We start from the raw sequence: 18,094 nt of genomic DNA, 5'->3' as shown, positions 1-18,094 counted from the left end.
CTTTGCTGTTGGGCGGGGGGGGGGGGGGGGCAGTCAATATGGAATAGAATGAGTTTCCATTGGTGCAGAACTCCAGCCAATAGGGGAGCTCCCCCACCATGTCCCCGCCCACCCCGGGTGGTGATTGACAGCCAGCTGGGGGCGGGGGCAAGTCCACATGTCAGTCATCTATTTATCTTTTGCAGCGTCTGCACTTGAACAGAGGCCGGGCAAGACCATCAGGAGTAGAGTCGCGAGTGTGGCGCTGGAAAAGCACTGCAGGTCAGGCAGCATCCGAGAAGCAGGAGGGCCGACGTTTCGGGCATAAACCCTTCATCAGGAGTCCAGAACTCAGGAGTAGTCGCATTTCGCAAGTGCAAACTCAGAGCGCTTATCCCCGATTCTTTTTCCTTCCCATTTGTAGCCACAGAGTGTGCATGTGGCAAAAAAAAAAGAGAGATCTAACTTGAAGTCAGGTTTGCTTGTAATCCAAGCAATTTTGCTTTCAGTAGAAAAGTCCTCCTGATGATTTGCAGCATGTCACATCTCCAGTGAGCCGGGGAAGTGCTGGCTGTTGATTGACCCTTCATGAGGGTGCAGTAGTTTGCAAATCCCTGCCAGCGCCTTTGGTGCATCTTGTTGCACAACCATGTTTGTTGCTATTTTGTTGCGAGGCCAGCTGTAAAACAACAAGCACACACATACAAAAAAAAAAGTCACCTCTAATTGATCATTATAAATAAGATTGCTCCTTGCTGGTTTGTTTTAATTTTGTTTGGTGGGGTGGGGATGGATGGCAGAGCGTCCCTGGCCTCTGCCCCGCTCCCGGGCTCCTGTCTGCAGCCTAACCCCGCGGCTGTGCCCATCTCCGTCGGTGGCGGCACGGCCGGCGGTTCGCCCTTGCTCCGGCCGCCGGCGCTGCTCTTGCGGGCGGCCGCCGCCGCAGCCGCCGCCGCCTCGGCCGCCGAGCGCTACCCCCGGACGCCGAAGTGCGCCCGCTGCCGCAACCACGGCGTAGTGTCGGCGCTGAAGGGCCACAAGCGCTTCTGCCGCTGGAGGGACTGCCTGTGCGCCAAGTGCATGCTGATCGCCGAGAGGCAGCGGGTCATGGCCGCGCAAGTCGCTCTCCGGCGCCAGCAAGCCCAGGAGGAGAACGAAGCCAGGGAGCTCCAGTTCATGTACGCCGGGGGAGGAGCGGCCGAAGCCGGCCTGGCCATGGCAGCGGCCGCCGCGGCTGCTAACAGCATCATCCCGGGATCGAGAGCCGTCTCGGCGCCCTACGAGATCTTCGGAGCCGACTATCAGAAGCAGAAGGAAGGTGAGGGGGTGCGCCACACAGCCGGAGGCAGAAGCCGCTGGGAAAGCTCGGCGGGTCCGTGCAGAGAGAAATCAAGAGCCAGTGACCCTCCTGGGCAGAACTGAGGGCTTAAACCCCCCCCCCCCCCCCCACCGGCCCGTCGTGAAAATAAAACGGGGAACAACAAAAAAAAACCCCAGAAATTGCTGCAGAAACTCAGTATCTGTGGGCAGACAAACTCCTCTGAGGAAGGGTCACCTAACCTGAAATGTTAACTCTGATTTCTCTGCACAGATGCTGCCAGACGCGCTGAGTTTTCCCAGCAATTTCTGTTGATGTTTCTGAATGTCGACTGTTTTCTGTCTCCATCGATGCAGCCAGACCCGCTGAATTTTCCCAGCTATTTCTGTTTTTGTTCAATGTTCAATAGTGCCAGGTTTCTGCTATAATTCGACTTCATTCAAATTATTTGAAACATATTATTGAACGGTTGTAAATTTATTGTTAGTGTTTAGTGGATCGAGTACTCCGGGTCAGCCTGGAATAGTCAATAATTTTCCGCTTAATGGGTTAACATCTCAAATCATTCATTTCAAATCGTGACCTCCTCATGCACTAACAGAACTCGACTGTTTTCGATGTCATGATGGGCCATTTTAAGTTATCAGTTTTAAAACAGAATGCATGTAATTTTACCCCATTTAAAAATGTGCGCTCTTGTTGGTAAAGCATTATTCGGTTTTCTCCGCGTCGAAATTGCTGTTTGGAAAACAATGGTCAATCTTCTTGATTTTAAAAAAAACTCTCGCTTAGCAGTTGTTTCTGAGCCCAATACATTATCTAAATATTCGAGTCAGTATCTGATCATCCTTTCAACAATAACATGTTCATTATCTCAATAGCCAACTCGGTGATAAGGTCTGAGCGTTGTCAACAAACATTTCAAGTGGGGAATAAACCCTTTCACCTCACTGCACCCCAGGATAATAAATGAGGACTACAGCCTTGCGTGAGGCTTAAATGCAAACTTTATGTGGAGACTATTTACAAAGAAAACAAAGCTGCAGTTTCTGCTTGACCATATTTTCCTGATGTGGGTCAAATTGTACAGTCCGAGCAGTTGAAACGTGAAATGATACAAGTTTGAGTCAAATGTCCACTTTACTCCACTTGTCCATAAACAATGAACAAGTTGAAGTAATTTGAAATAAAAGGCTGATTTACAAATAAAAGGAAAGCTTCCAGTTAATCTCGGAATTACTCTACTTTCCTTTGTAGTGAAACCATTCCTTGTTACTGTTTCAATTTTCCAATAAGGGGAGGAATCGAACAGCGATTGGACAATGGACTGTTGATTCTGATCTTATTTAAACCACCCTCAAAAATGATCTGACTTTGATTTATTTACAAATCTGTTGTCAATAGCCTAATGGGAAATTAGCGAGAATCTAAGACTTTGTTCAAGTAATTGTATTCAGCCAATATGCAAATGTGTCCCAAAATGTGACTCTAGACTGGTACTAAAAAGAGAAAATACTGGAGATACTGTGATATGTGGAGAGAGGTGTTCCATTCGTAAGAAAGGTTACCGGGTGGGGTTTAAACTGTCTAGGCTGAACCACTTTAAGCGAGACTGTGGATTTTAGCTTCTAATGGGTTGTGGTTTGTTTGCTTTTGCGAAAGTAGTAACCTATTAGATGCTTTTCTGTTTTTGCGACTGGATCGTGACATTAACAGGAGATGCCAAGTCGGGCGGTAAAGGGACATTTTTGTGAATTACATTAAACCAAGTGTATTGGACCCGTCCAAACTTGTTTTAAATGAATGCCTTCAAGCTGGGAATAATGCAGACCAGACAAGTAGAGTGATATAGACATTGCAGTTTATTGAGGTCACCCTCAAGCCAATTTACTGTGGACAAATGTTAATGTGTTTGCGAACATGAAAGTGTTTTCCCTCAACCTCGGAAACTTGTGTTGAAAGGCAGCAATCCAATCCACAAAAATATATATTTTTAAAATTTTCATTCATTTCAAAGTGTGTATATGTTGTGGCGGTGAGAGGTGGGTTGGCTTTTGATGTGACAAATCGTTTCATACATAAGTGAGGTAAATGAGGAAATATCAACAAAATGTAGAATTTGCTTCCCTGGTAGAGTAACATTTTATACTAAACTATTGATTTTTTTTGTACATCCTATACTGTGTCCCTTGAAGGTCACTAACAGATCCTAGCGAATTCAGTTCTTTTTCGTATACATTAATGCAAAATAAAATTTTAAATATGGGGTGGAATGATTTGCAACCAGATTCCAACAGTTAAAAATAAGTGTCCTTGCCCTGGAAGAACTGTAAACTGTTTAAAAGCTTGAATGTTCTGTAGAACTTGCAGGAATAGAGTCGCGAATGTGCTTCGAGATAGTCCAATACAATGGGGGGAAGATTCCGAAAATGGGCTGTCTCTCAGTAAGCTGAGCTCTGGCTTGCTGATAAGAGACCAGGTATAGTTCACAAAAGCAGAAATGGCTGCTCACGAAACAAGCAGGTCACTTACCCACTGCAGCTAAAGGCAGACATTTTATACAGCGCTTAAACCAAAACGACAGATTGATTGCAATTTGCAAACGTTGCCAGCATCTGGGGAACTGAGTGGTAAAACCTTATCACACACACACAAAACAGTAAGATGCTCCTGGGAGAACCCAGAATTCCTCTGAAAACATACAGAATCTATGATAAAATATTATAGTTAACGTTTCGGGTTCAGTTCTGAGGTAGGGTCACCGGACCCGAAACGTTAAGTTTCTCTTCACAGATGCTGCCAGACTTGCTGAGCTTTTCCAGCAACTTCTGTTTTTGTTTCTGGGTAACAGCATCCGCAGTTCTTTCGGTTTTTATTTAGAGTATTATATAACACACGTCGAATTCCTGGCCTGGGGAAAGACTGATCTGAAGCCTTCTTTTGTACTGGGCCAAGCTGGAGATTTACTGGTTTTAATATGGATTTTAGATCTTATGTGACGTACTTTAAAAAGGGGGATGCTTTCGTTCAACGGCGTTTGAATGGAAACACATTCGTAAGATAGTGTTTCAAATGAAATCATAAAGGGCATTGTTCGGGTGAATAGTCAAGCTCTATTCCCCAAGGTAGGAGAGTCCAAAGCTATAGAGGGCACAGGTTTAAGGTGAGTGGGGAAAGATTTAAAAGGGACCCAAAGGACAACTTTTTCATCAGGGGGTGGTGTGTGTATGGAATGAGCTGCCAGAGCAAATAGTGGGGGCTGGTACAATTAGAAAGTTTAAACGACATTTGAATGGTTTTACGAATGGGAAGGGTTTGGACAGATACCAAATGCTGGCAAATGGGACTAGATTAGTTTAGGATTTCTGGTCGATGAAGGCTCTGTTTCTGTGCTGTACAATTCTACGACTCTGTTTTGTTTAGCATCAAAACCTGTCGTAAATAATTTGAATTTGAGCGAGAATTTAAAGAAAAAAATATCGTTTTAATTCACGCAAATCTACCGAGCAGCAAAACTATTCTCTTGGGCATAACAGAATATTTTATATTGAAACAAACACAGAAAATGTTGGAGAAACTCGGGCTGGTCTGTGTAGAAAGTGAGGACTGCAGATGGTCTGTGCAGGGCGAAAACAATTAACATTTTGAGTCCAGTGACCATGCTTCAGAAATGTCACATGATTTTGTTTTTGTGATTTGCATCGTTTGTAAGATAGTAGAAACCCTGAGTAGAAACACTGAGGTGAATCAATCAATAGGACATGAGGGGGATCTCGGCTGAAAATGTGTTGCTGGAAAAGCGCAGCCGATCAGGCAGCATCCAGGGAACACTTTGGTTTGGTTTTCCTTTAACAGGAGAATTTCACTCAGTTAAAACAAGAATCGTACAGTACCGTGTTAAATTATAAACTTTTGTCATAGTTGTTTTCTTGATCTTTGTGTGTAATATATCTATTTGCAAAGCAAGTAATGTTTTAAGTTGCTGTGCCTAGTCTAAGTGTCTTTTGTTTTTATTCTAGGCCAGAAAAGTCCCAAGTATGAACTATTTTACAACGGTTTGGTGAGCCGCTCGGTTCTCCAGGCCGCGCCCTCTCTTGGTTCAGAGGCGGAGGGCTCAGACGCCAATGGAAAGCAGAAGGGAAGCGCCGAAGCAGGGGAGACCGAGCCGGGCCGGCTATCCCCATCCCCGGATCCTCCATCGGAAGGCGCCGACAGCCCTCGCTCAGTGACTCCGTCGGACGTGGAGTCGGGCAACGAGTGTGAGAAACCCAAGGAGCTGGCGAAGGTGATGGCCAGTCTCCCGGGCTCATCGGCCAACCACAGGGCACCCATTGACATCTTGACCAAAATCTTCCCCAGCCACAAGCGGGACAAGCTGGAGTGTATCCTGGCAGACTGCAGGGGAGACGTGGTGCAGGCCATCGAGCAGGTGCTCAATGGGAAGGAGCAGAAAGGGCAAGGCAAGGACGTGGCGTGCCCCGGGCCCGACCCTACGGAGCTCCAGCGACCCCCGCACTTCACCCTGGCTGGGCTCTCTGGCGGATCCCTGGGCACCAAATCCGCCTTCTCTCCGCTGCAATCGAGCGCAGTGTTCGGAGGACCCGCCAATCTGTACGGCTTGAACCCCAGGCTGGGCGTTAATCCACTCCGGCTGGCATACTCCAGCCCTGGCCGGGGGCTCCCCACCTTCATGTCCCCTTATGTCACTTCTGGCCTGATGCCAACTCTCCCATTTCGCCCACACATGGACTACTCCTTCCCGGGAATCGTTAGAGACCTTCCATACTTCCAGAACAAAGAGGCACTCTGTTCCAGTGGACTGTACTCTCGAATCAATCCAGAAAAGCAATGAGCGACTCCGTGAGACAACTGAATGTGAGGCACAGCAGGGAAACTTGGAATGTGCAAAATAAACGGTGGTTCAATGATTACGGACCGATTTAGTTTCACTTTGTCACCAAATTGTTCCACGGATCCAACTGAAAATCAACGTGGTTACTTTGATTTCAAATATGTCGCGGCTAATAGCATTGTACTGAACAGATTGGAAAATACAGCATTGGCTGAAGCTGGTAATGATAAACCCACGCTGAGCTGTGGCCCGTTTCGCTGATGCCTCTGGAGAGTTTAGTGAACAGGCCAGAGAGTGTAATTTCCCTTTGCCATGGTGGACAGCGTTTCTGAAAGGCAGTCTGGGAGGGGAGACGCCTAGGATACAGAAGTGGACTTTACCATGTTGCTTGCAACGGTTTTCTTTGGGGGGGGGGGGGAGTTGTGGGAAGGGGGAGGGTAAGTGAGATGGAAAATCGGACCAAGTCCAGCAATTGAAGAAGAGACGCTTTCAGTTTTTGCTGTAACTGCTGACTGCATGGCCCCGCACCTGGTGCACTAAGTTAAAATATTTAGTCACACTTATACATTTAAAAAAACGAAGTGCAGTTGAAAAGAAACAGCAGATTTATCCATCAGGTGATGTGTGAACAGTTAGCTGGCTGTATTTAATAGACTGATCGCACTCTGATTGGTTTGAATGTTTAACACGGATTAGCAGTACCGCTCGCTCTAGTGGTCTCACATGGCTTTTTAATCATGTATTGTCAAATTTCATAATAAATATAGCTTCAAACAAAGTACTCGCAACGAACTGCGGATGCTGTAACTCAGACACAAGAACAGAACTTACTGGAAAAGCTCAGCAGGTCTGGTAGCGTCTGTGCAGAGGAATCAGAGTTAACGTTTCAGGTCGAGGTCAAGGACTTGTTAATTGTGCGCATGAGGAGCAGCATTTGACTCAAAACCTACCTGTTCGAACTATGTACAGCAACACCAACAAAACAAAAAGTGCCTTATTTCGAGTTAGTTAAAGGGGTCGGGGGAAGTGGGGGGGGGGGGGGGGGGGGTGAGAAGGAGAGTGTAAGCTAAAACCTTTCCGGGTTTTCCCAACTCCGGGAAATTCCTATGGAATCAGAAAAAACACACACATACTGACAAACGACCTATTTCATCAAACAACCACAACCCAGAGAGGAACACTGCTGGGATTGGACAACCACGCTGCCTGAGGGGACAGGCAAGGGAGAGGAGTCGGTGTATTTTTGACAAATTGAAAACAAAATCACCCTGATAATGCATTGCCGCAAGACTTACGTGAATGAAATATAAAAATCCCGAAGACTTTCTGAGGAAAGGCCATAACATTTTAGCACTGCGAGCTATCCGTCCACACACTGGACGTCGAAAGGCTGAGCGGTAATTGGCCCTAAAAGGATGGGCGTTTACAGCAGGCAGTTCACTGGCTGAGGTTGTGTTACTGTTAGGATATTTTTGTATACTAATGTTCAGAGTTAAGTGCTACTGATAACAGATCTCTTATTGTTGTAAACAAGATGAAAAAAATAAATCAATTAAAAGTAAGCCGGTTTTAATTTTCGAATTCGTTATGATAAAGGGAGGAAGGTGTTTGCACTTTTTTGTTTTATATCTGTTCAACTGGCACTTCCTACTAAATATAAGCAATAATAGTTATTTGCGACGAGATTCAATAATAATACCAATTAAAACAATGGAATAGGCTTATATAAACATTCAACAAAATTAATTTTAACCACACCCTAAAATATTTTGATTTTACAATGCCATAATTAGATTAGATTCCCTACAGTGTGGAAACAGGCCCTTCGGCCCAACAAGTCCACACCGACCCGCCGAAGAGAAACCCACCCAGACCCATTTCCCTCTGACTAATGTACCTAACACTGTGGCCAATTCGCCTGACCTGCCACATCTTCGGACTGTGGGAGGAAACTCACGCAGACACGGGGAGAATGTGCAAACTCCACACAGTCGCCGAGGCTGGAATCGAATCTCGGACCCTGATGCTGTAAGGCAGCAGTGCTAACCGCTGAGCCACCGTGCTGCCTATTTTAGTTACATCACACTGTAAATTTTAGCTATAAATTCTGTGTCTTACAATCTTATATTCCACAACCACCTGATGAAGGAGTAGCGCTCTGAAAGCTAGTGCGCCCAAATAAACCTGTTGGACTATAACCTGGCGTTGGTGTGACAGATGTCAAAAGTGTGGATTATTTAAAAAAAAATAACACTGGCCATATAGTATCATCTTCTGGGGGGTCCTCTCAAATTTCAAATCTAATGTTGATCTTGCTTTATGCGCACCTTCTTTGCAATGGTAACTCTATATTCCTCGCTCTGTTCAATCACCCTATGTATGTTATGATCTGCCTATACTGCACGTAAAACAAAGCTTTTCACTCTACCTAGCTACATGTGATAATAATAAATCAAATCAAACCTCATTTGCCAATGACATAAATAGTTATGGCCAATTTTTAAAAAATGTTGCTGTGTTCCTTTTAATTGTCAGAAAAATAGCTTTCAGTAGGAAAGACTGCATTTTTCTGACTGACCTCAACACACCAAAGTGATTTACAATCATCCGCCAAGTATAGTCACGATTGTAGGAATAGGATGCAACCAACCGCACTACAATAATGACAAGAAAATCTGATTGCTCTGAATAACAGATAAATATGGTCTCGATCACCACTACAACAAAGGGCAATCTGCAAAATAGGGCCATTGGATCTTTTACATCCAGTTGAGAAGGCAGATGAGACTTCCCCATTTCAGTGGACGATAGCCATTTAACACAGCATCACTCCCTCAGTAAGGTGCTGGGATGACAACCAGGATTATGTACTTATGTCTCTGTGGTCAAGTGATGTTGCTCACTGACTTACATATAATTTATTCATTAAGAAGTCACATCAGGAAATGGAGCAATATTGGAAAATACAGTAGCTCATCTTCACTATTCATTTTGATCTGAGGTCGGCTTTTCAATCATCTAAAGGAATTTCATAAAGAAGAATTCTCCTTACATTCTTAATAAAAATAGAAAATATTGGAAATGCACAGCAGTTCAGGCAGAACGAATGGGTGACACAGTGGCTCAGCGGTTAGCAGTGCTGCCTCATAGCACCAGGGACCCAGGTTTGATTCCACCCTCCGGCGACTGTGTAGAGTTTACGCATTCTCCTGTCTCTGCCTGGGTTTCCTCCAGGTGCTCCGGTTTCCTCCCACAGGTTAGCTGGATCAGCCATGCAAAATTGCCCAAAGTGTCCAGGGATTGTGCAGGCTAGGTGGATTTGCCATGAGAAATGTGGTGCTATAGGGGTGGGCTGGGGAGGTGAGTCTGATGGGATGCTGTTCTGAGGATCAGGGTGAACAAGATAGTCAAAACAGCCTGCTTCCACATTGTAGGGATTCTTTGAACAAAACAGTCTTTGTTGTTTGTCAGAAGACCTCTTACATTGTTTATATTAGCAGAAACACTTGCAGCAATCTGTGAAAACTAGATTCATTGTGACCTTTAGCATCATAGGAACAAGAATAATCCAATTAACCCTAAACCCTATTCTGCCATCCAATGGATTAATGATTAATCCAAATCTTAACTCCATGTATTACATTAGTTTTTTTTAAAATGCCAAATAAAAGTAATTCATTTGAAGTTTAGAATTTCTTTGTGATTTACCAGATGTCCACAACTATGGGCGAAACAGTTTCAGATTTATTATGAAGTGCTTCATGACATCACCCCATTGCATGACTCTAATTTCAAGGTTATCCCTCATTATTTTAATCTTCCTTACAAGAGAAAGTCACTTTTTCTCCATCTGTGCCAATAAATTCTGAAATCATCTGAAACATTTCAATTACATCACCCCTTAGCTTGTGCTAATAGGGGTGGAGGCTGAAGAAAGATTTGTGCATCTAAAGGGAAAAGTCAAAACGACAGAAGAGTTGGTAAAAACAATCTGGTAAAAACAACCAAATGGGGACAGGTAGGTCCAATGAATAACTGCGCATCAGCGAATAAGGTCCATGCAGAGAACCATAGGAAAAGAAATAAAATTGAAGGGTCTTTATCTATTTGTATGAACTACCATCGTATGAGACAGGCACTAATGGTATAAATTGGTTAGATGGTTTAGACCCAATTGCCATTACCAGAGAAATGGTTACAAGGGACTGGAGTAAACAGCAAGGGCACATGCCCTGCTCTCTAGTCTAAATATTAGAGGTGACCCTGACGTTTTTTTTTACTCCTCATCGACCTGTCCAGAAATGTTATGACACATCCCTGGAACAGGTGGGAATTTTAAAAAATCGTTTGCGGGACTTGGGCGTCGCAGGCTGGCCAGCACTGATAGCCCATCCCTATTTGCCCTTGAGAAGGTGGTGATGAGCTGTCTTCTTGAATCACTGCACTTACTGTGGGTTGACCTACAATGCCGGTAGGGAGGGAATTCCAGGAGTTTGACCCAATGCCTGTGAAGGAACAGGGGTATATTTCCAAGTCCGGGTGTGTGTGGATTGGAGGGGAACTTGGAGGTGGTGGTGTTCCCAAGTACCTGCTGTCCTTGTCCTTCTAGATGGAAGTAGTCGTGGGTTTGGAAGGTGCTGTCTCAGGATCTTTGGTGAATCTCTGCAGTGCATCTTGTAGATAGTAGACACTGCTTCTACTAAGCACTGGTGGTGGAGGGATTGAGTGTTTGTAGATGTGGTGCCAATCAAGCGGGTTGCTTTGTCCTGGAAGGTGTCAAGCTTCTTGAGTGTTGTTGGAGCTGTACCCATCCAGGAAAGTGGGGAGTATTCCATCACACTCCTGACTTGTGCCTTGTAGATAGACTTTGGGATGTCAGGAGGTGAGTTATTCGCTGTAGTAAGTTTCCCTAGTTTCTGACCTGCTTTTGTAGCCACGGTGTTTATGTGGTGAGTCCAGTTGAGTTTCTGGTCAATGGTAACCCCAAGGATGTTGACAGTGGTGGTTTTAGTGATGGTAATACAGCTGAATGCCAAGGGGCAGTGCTTAGAGTGTCCCTAATTGGTGATGGTCATTGTCTGGCATTTATGGATGTGTTACTTGCCACTTGTCAGTGCAAGCCTGGATATTGTCCAGATCTTGTTGCGTTTGAGCACGGACTGCTTCAGCATCTGAGGAATCGCAAAAGGTGCTGAATTTCATCTCATAGAGGTGCTGGCCAATCAAAGGCTGACAATCTTGCACACTGGCAACACCCGGGGACTGCTTCTGCAGTTGACAGGCTAAGGGAATGATGTTCCAGACATTCAGGTTATGTCCAAGATCATATCAGTGTGAAATTTGCAAAAATATGCCATTCTATTTCCCAATGAATTTACACACAAATACTTTTGATATTATTAAAGGTGATAGAAATTGAAAAATTGATTGAAAATCTTCCAATTGTTAGAAGTAAAATGTTTCCATTTGTATTTTTTAAATTACAGCTGAAAATGTGTTGCTGGAAAAGCGCAGCAGGTCAGGCAGCATCCAGGGAACAGGAGAATCAACGTTTCGGGCATAAGCCCTTCTTCAGGGCTGAAGAAGGGCTTATGCCCGAAACGTCGATTCTCCTGTTCCTTGGATGCTGCCTGACCTGCTGCGCTTTTACAGCAACACATTTTCAGCTCTGATCTCCAGCATCTGCAGACCTCACTTTCTCCTTTTTTAAATTACAGCAAAGGATCACGAGAAGTTAAACATGTTACTTAATTACAAGTCAGAATGAAAAAAAAATGTAAAGTTGAAAGGATATCTTGCAAACCAGGAGTAAATTTAGAAGAAGTTTTGTTTTATGAAACTCGTCATAAATGTGAAATTGTTCACAGTGCTATTGTGTTAGCTCAATGCAAAGCAGATTTGATATACAATAGTACAAGACCAATACTATAATCTGGAGTCAAGGAACAAATCTAATTCTGAGGATGTGATGTCACCTTCAGAGTACTTTTTTTTGTACAGAGCTAAGCTTTTCTTTGGCTACAGATTAATTCCATTCAAGCTCAAAACAACATTTTAAAAGTTAACTTTGAATCAGTTAAGAAGGAGGTAGGCTATGAGAGTTCACATTCACAGCCTTTCTTTATTGGAAAGCATGGGAGGCACAATGTGTAACATAACTCTGCTCTGGTTAACTAGTCAAACACTGTATTTTGAGGCTGAATTTACACTGCAGTCTTACGGTACTCCAATTGGCGTGAGTTAATTCATGGAAAAACTTTAGTGCATTCCATGGTATGGTTCAACAGGTACTTTAACCTATTGAGCCCACACAGCTGTTTTCCAATGACATAAAAGTTGCAGTTCAAAAACAATCTTAGGTATTGGGGTCACATATTGTATCCTTAGTAATTGGAAACAGTTCAACTCAACAGGGAGCAGGGAGATGGGAAAGAGCTGTTGGAAGAAAATTCAATGAATAAGCAAACGATGGTGGAAGTTACAATCTGAAGAGGAGATTACCAAGAATCAGTGGAAAAGTCAGTGGGATATTAAGGGTAACAAACCCTTCTGTCACCAATCATCTGAAGGTCAGCTCCCTTTGTTTTGAAAGGCTACTGTTATATCTCTGTTGTGTGTTTTGGCCTTCAGGTTTGGACTCTGAGCTGAATCTGCCAGGTATCAGGCTATAGTTTCCAAGTTAGGTTTTCACCATGACTAGATTGTTGGGCATATTTGGTAAGAACAGAAGCAGAATATTAATGAAGTTGGGCCATCAATAAGGAGCTTAACAAACAGTAATTCGAATGACACAGCTCTCTGCTGCCAAGTGAGAATCCTGCCGTGCTGTTTGTGAAAGACGAACTGACATGATCTCCATATTGAGATGGGCTTCACCAGAGTTTTTGTCCCATTTTGCTTATACATTTCACCAAAGCCCACCCAGATTCCTGAACATTTCCACCCAAAGTTCTCAGGACAGGTACCCTGTCTACAGCTTGGACCAGATTGCCTACCAGAGCTGATGGCTTGTCGTCAGCATGCTTCAGCTGGAGCCTACTGACATGTCTCCAACATTTATCATTGGATTTTATTTTAAGGCTAAGATAGACAGATATTTGGACAGTGAAAGTATTAAGGGTTATGGTGAGCAGGTAAGTGGAGCAGAATCCACAAAAAGATCAGCCATGATTTTATTGAATGGTGGAGCAGGTTCCAGGGGCCACTCAGACTAGCCCTGATCCTAGTTCTTATATTCTTACACATGCCTTGCCTTGCAGTGCCAATTACCGCAGTTACCAAAACACAAAGCAGGTAGTCCTCAGTAGTCCTCAGTCAAGGGCGCATTGTGCCACATCAGTCTTACCTTTGGCAGCAACCAGAGTCATAGAGTCATAGAGATGTACAGCATGGAAACAGACCCTTCGGTCCAACTCGTCCATGCCGACCAGATATCCCAACCCAATCTATTCCACCTGCCAGCACCTGGCCCATATCCCTCCAAGCCCTTCCTATTCATAAAACCATCCAAATGCCTCTTAAATGTTGTAATTGTACCAGCCTCCAGCACTTCCTCTGGCAGCTCATTACATACATGTACCACCTTCTGCGTGAAAAAGTTGCCCCTTAGGTCTCTTTTATATCTTTTCCTCTCACCCTAAACCTATGCCCTCCAGTTCTGGACTCCCCCAAAAGCACTGGACCTGCAGCAACCTGTCAACCTTTGTTGTAACATCTGAGAGGAGTAGTCCTCAAAATTATCAGTCAGGGAAACCAGGAACAGTTAGACAAGGGCATTCACCCACACCAGCCACACCGGGAACCTATGTCACTTAACTCCAGGAGTGTGTCCTTTGTTCTTTGTCTTCATGGGAACCAATCTGGGTATTCTTTGGGAGGGCACTGGCATGTTGAGCCTGGATGATGCTGCAGGGAACCAGCAGAGGACTGCTCATTGGCAGTTTCCATTGTGAAGTGAATGGAAAGTGTGTGCGCAAAGGAAGGCAACAGCCACCATATTGTTGGAATATTGCTTGCATCCTGGTCTCCTTTCTATCGGAATGATGTCGTGAAACTTGAAAGGGTTCAGAAAAAATTTACAAGGACGTTGCCAGGGTTGGAAGATTTGAGCTATAGGAAGAGGCTATGGCTGTTTTCCCTGGAATGTCAGAGGCTGAGGGGGTGACCTTATAGAGGTTTATAAAATCATGAGAAGCATAGATAGGATAAAGAGACAAAGTCTCTTCCCTGAGGTGAAGGAGTCCAGAACAAGAGGGCATAGGTTTAGGGTGAGAGGGGAAAGATGTAAAAGAGACCAAAGGGGCAACATTTTCACACAGAGGTGGTATGTGTATGGAATGAGCTGCCAGAGGAAGTACAACTGCAACATTTAAAAGGAACCTGGATAGGTATATGAATAGGAAGAGTTTGGAGGGATATGGGACAGGTGCTGTCAGGTACTAGATTAGGTTGCGATCCTGGTTGGCATGGATGAGTTGGACCAAAGGGTCTGTTTCTGTGCTGTGCATCTCTATGACTCTAAGGAGTTCCTCCTGGACCTAAAGTTCCAAGGGTCAGAGGAAAGACAGGGAGAGTGGAGGTGGAGGGCTCAGCCATATTTGCAGTATTCTGAAAGGAAAGTGTAGAGGGGTCAGTGTGTTGTTCCACTTCCAGCTTTGTGCCTCCTGGCAATGTCTTATCGTTTGTGAGGATGGAGCACCTGAATTAGGGATGAAGGATCCTGCCCTAGTGTTGTGTGCCTTTAATCCTGAGGACAATGGAGTATGGGCCTAGGTATGGGCCAATATCCTCTGAGGGCACTGGGCCTGAATCTCGATGGCAGCTGGTAACCTTTCCATCAAGGCAGACAGACAGTGACGAGGCTCTGCTGCAGCTTTTGGGAGCAGCTCTTTGGGGAATTTATCACACACACCCTGTCTGCCGCTCCTGCTCCTCCCCGTGATTGCACATGACAGGCCTCAGGGCTGACACTGCGGGCTCCTCTCCTGCCTGGCACTGAGCAGGTGCCTGGTGTCTGACAGTCCTCCCAGTGCCAATGGACTGGGGTGTTTCTCCTTCACCCAGGTGCAGAGTTGTCATTGTGGGGTTCTCACCAGACAATTATCCCACACTCTGTGCATTTATGGACCTCAGTGTGGTGTCAAGGTGCAAAAGGCTGCAGCCTTGCTGATGCTTCCTCCGGTGCCTTGATACTGAATTTGAATTGAATTAAATTTATTGTCACGTGTACCAAGGCACAGTGAAAAGCTTTGTCTTGTGAGCAATACAGGCAGGTCACATCGTTAAGTAGCAAAGATAGTAAATAATAAGTAAACAGCAGCAAAAACAAAAACACAGGTACAGGTGAATGTTAAGAGTTTGTGAGTCCATTCAGTATTCTAACAACAGTAGGGTAGAAACTGTTTCGAAACCAGCTGGTGCGTGTATTCAGGCTTCTGTACCTTCTTCCTGATGGTAGAGGTTGTAGAAAAACATTGCCAGGATGGGATGGATCTTTGAGAATGCTGGCAGCCTTTCCTTGACAAGTGGGCCTGGTAGATGGATCTATAGATGGGAAGTTGACCTTTGTGATTGTCTCTGTAACCAACTCCGATCTTGAATGGTGGAGTTGCCATACCAGGTAGTGATACATCCAGACAGAATGCTCTCAATGGCGCACCTATAAAAGTTGAGGTTTTCGCCTGGGGGAGAGGGTCTGGTTTCAGCAGATGCCTTGGGAGGAGAGTTGTGGCCTCTATTCAAAGTCCTGTTTGATTCATTACACCGACAGCTGGTTAATATTAAAATTTGGTGTTCAGTGACAAGTGATCCTTACACAGCTGGGACAACATAGATGCCTCTGTATTCTTACAGGAGCAGACCTGCTCTTCCCCTGTGAGAGGATTCTGTCCTGATTGGGGATGAGGAGATGGATATTAGCCACGACCCTGTTTGACACCGCTCCATCCGGATATTGGATGTTCTCTTCACTAGTTACATAAAAGGGATAAATGAATAAGATCCAAGTCAGTGGTACAGTTATTAGTGTAGATGCATGTGGAGGAAAGATGTTCTGAGGGAGTGAGGAGGCAGCACAGAGGTCATGCAGGATCAGTGCTGTGGAAAATGAGGGACGTCATTACCCACAAAAGAGAGAATGGCAAAACATGCACCTTGGTAAAATGTGTGTATGCTTGCAGGGATAGAGTGAGTATGAACAGAGCATGGCTCTTACCGTGGGAGAGCATAGAAGGTGACTGACCTTCTTTCTGCTCTGCACCCCAGTGTTCCACATACCCAGACACAACTCTGATCCTGGTTGATGTTGTCTGGTGATGTGCCCTTCACCTCTGTTCTTCTGTGACGGAATGTCCATTCTTCTCAACCACCTCATCTACCAGGATGTCAAAGTTCCTTTTGGAGAAACACAGTGCCAACCTTTTCTGCTAAGCCTCCTCTCCTTGCAATCTCCAATACCAGTCAGATGCCAGTGGTCCTCCAGATGCTCAGCAGGCTTTCAAACAAGATATGGACGCAAGAAATGTTGGTCTCTGAGCTGAGGTCTTTTAAGTGGTTTGTCCTTCCAGGAAAAGCATGTGCTAAGAAGGGCTCTAATATTGGATGTAATAAATGCCAGACGGTTAGGAACAGCAATTAATGTGGTGAGTTGGGTGAAAAAGCATGCTTGACCTGCAGTTGGGAATCCATCCAACAAACCTGGCACAAACTGAACTAGGCCAAAACAACATAAGAATCAGCCTCTATTTTTCAATAATACTTCAATGAGTCAGCTCAACCTGCTCAAACTTTCCTCATAAAATAAACCCTTCATCTCCAAATGAACCTGAGTGAACCTTCCTCTGAATTGCTCTCAATGGAAATGTACCCTTCATAAAGTAAGGTGAGCAAAACTGTACACAGCACTCTAAGTATGGTAACACTTGTACTCTCTACAATTATCACAAAATCTCCTTACTTTTATAACATTTCTTCTTGTATACTTTGTACCACATTATGGCTACTGTTAGGAGACTTGGGGATCTCTTGCACTAGTGACTTCTTTTCCCTACTATTGCTCATTTCAAAACAAACTGATTTCACATCCTGATCTCCTGAACCAAGGATCATCTCCAACTATGCTGAAACGCCATCCTTGATTAACTGTACCTCCCCTCCAGTTTTACCCAGCTTCCTACTTTTCTTGAATATTCAGGATTTAACCCTCGTCACCCTGAGGCTATGTCTCTGTAATGATCATCAGGTCATACACACATACAGTTATACATATTTATTTGGTTCTACAGAGTCATAGATTCTTACAGCAAGGAAACAGAGCCTTCGGCCCAACTTATCCATGCTGAACAAGTTTCCCAAATTCAACTAGTCCCATTGGCCTGCATTTAGCCCATATCCCCCTAAACCTTCCCTATTCACGGACCCGTCCAAATGTCTTTGTAACTGCACCTGCATCTATCACTTCCGCTGGCATTCCATTCCATGTATGCACCACCCTCTCTGTAAATACATTGCACCTCATGTCCCTTTTAAATCTTTCTCCTCTCACCCTAAAATTATGCCCTCTAGGATTGTACTCTCTGAATTTGGGTAAATGACCTTTGCTATTCACTTTATCTATTCCCCTCAATGAGGTCACACCCCTCAACCTCCTCCACTCCAGTGAAAAATGTCCCAACCTATCCAACCTATCCTTCTAACTCAAACTCTCCAACCCTGGTAGCATCCTTATAAATATTTACTGTACTATCTCTAATCTACTAATATCCTCCCCATAACAGGGTGACTAGAACTGTATATAGTACTCCAAGGGTGGCCTCACCAACATCCTGTACAACTGTAACATGATGCCCCATTATTTTCTTTGTTTGAATGCACATGTGGGTACTGAGGCATTAGTTTCATCTTTTTATTTTCTTTGTCATATCTTGCTCTGATTATTGGTGTATTCT

General features: G+C 44.5%; 1 protein-coding gene across 1 annotated transcript; it reads left to right on the top strand.

The window, feature by feature from the left end:
• Nucleotides 1–267: 267 nt before the first annotated feature.
• On the top strand, nucleotides 268–7,710 carry LOC122564182 (doublesex- and mab-3-related transcription factor A1-like). The gene is made up of 2 exons (XM_043718874.1): nucleotides 268–1,297; nucleotides 5,317–7,710. Exons 1-2 carry the CDS (start codon nucleotides 769–771, stop codon nucleotides 6,147–6,149), a joined length of 1,362 nt encoding a protein of 453 aa, XP_043574809.1. The 5' UTR covers nucleotides 268–768; the 3' UTR covers nucleotides 6,150–7,710.
• The last annotated feature ends 10,384 nt before the right edge of the window (nucleotides 7,711–18,094 follow it).

Source organism: Chiloscyllium plagiosum, chromosome 2 (assembly GCF_004010195.1).
Source record: "Chiloscyllium plagiosum isolate BGI_BamShark_2017 chromosome 2, ASM401019v2, whole genome shotgun sequence".
Lineage (NCBI taxonomy): Eukaryota > Metazoa > Chordata > Chondrichthyes > Orectolobiformes > Hemiscylliidae > Chiloscyllium > Chiloscyllium plagiosum.
The sequence above is the reverse complement of the archived record's forward strand: the minus strand, read 5'-3'. Positions and strand labels throughout refer to the sequence as shown.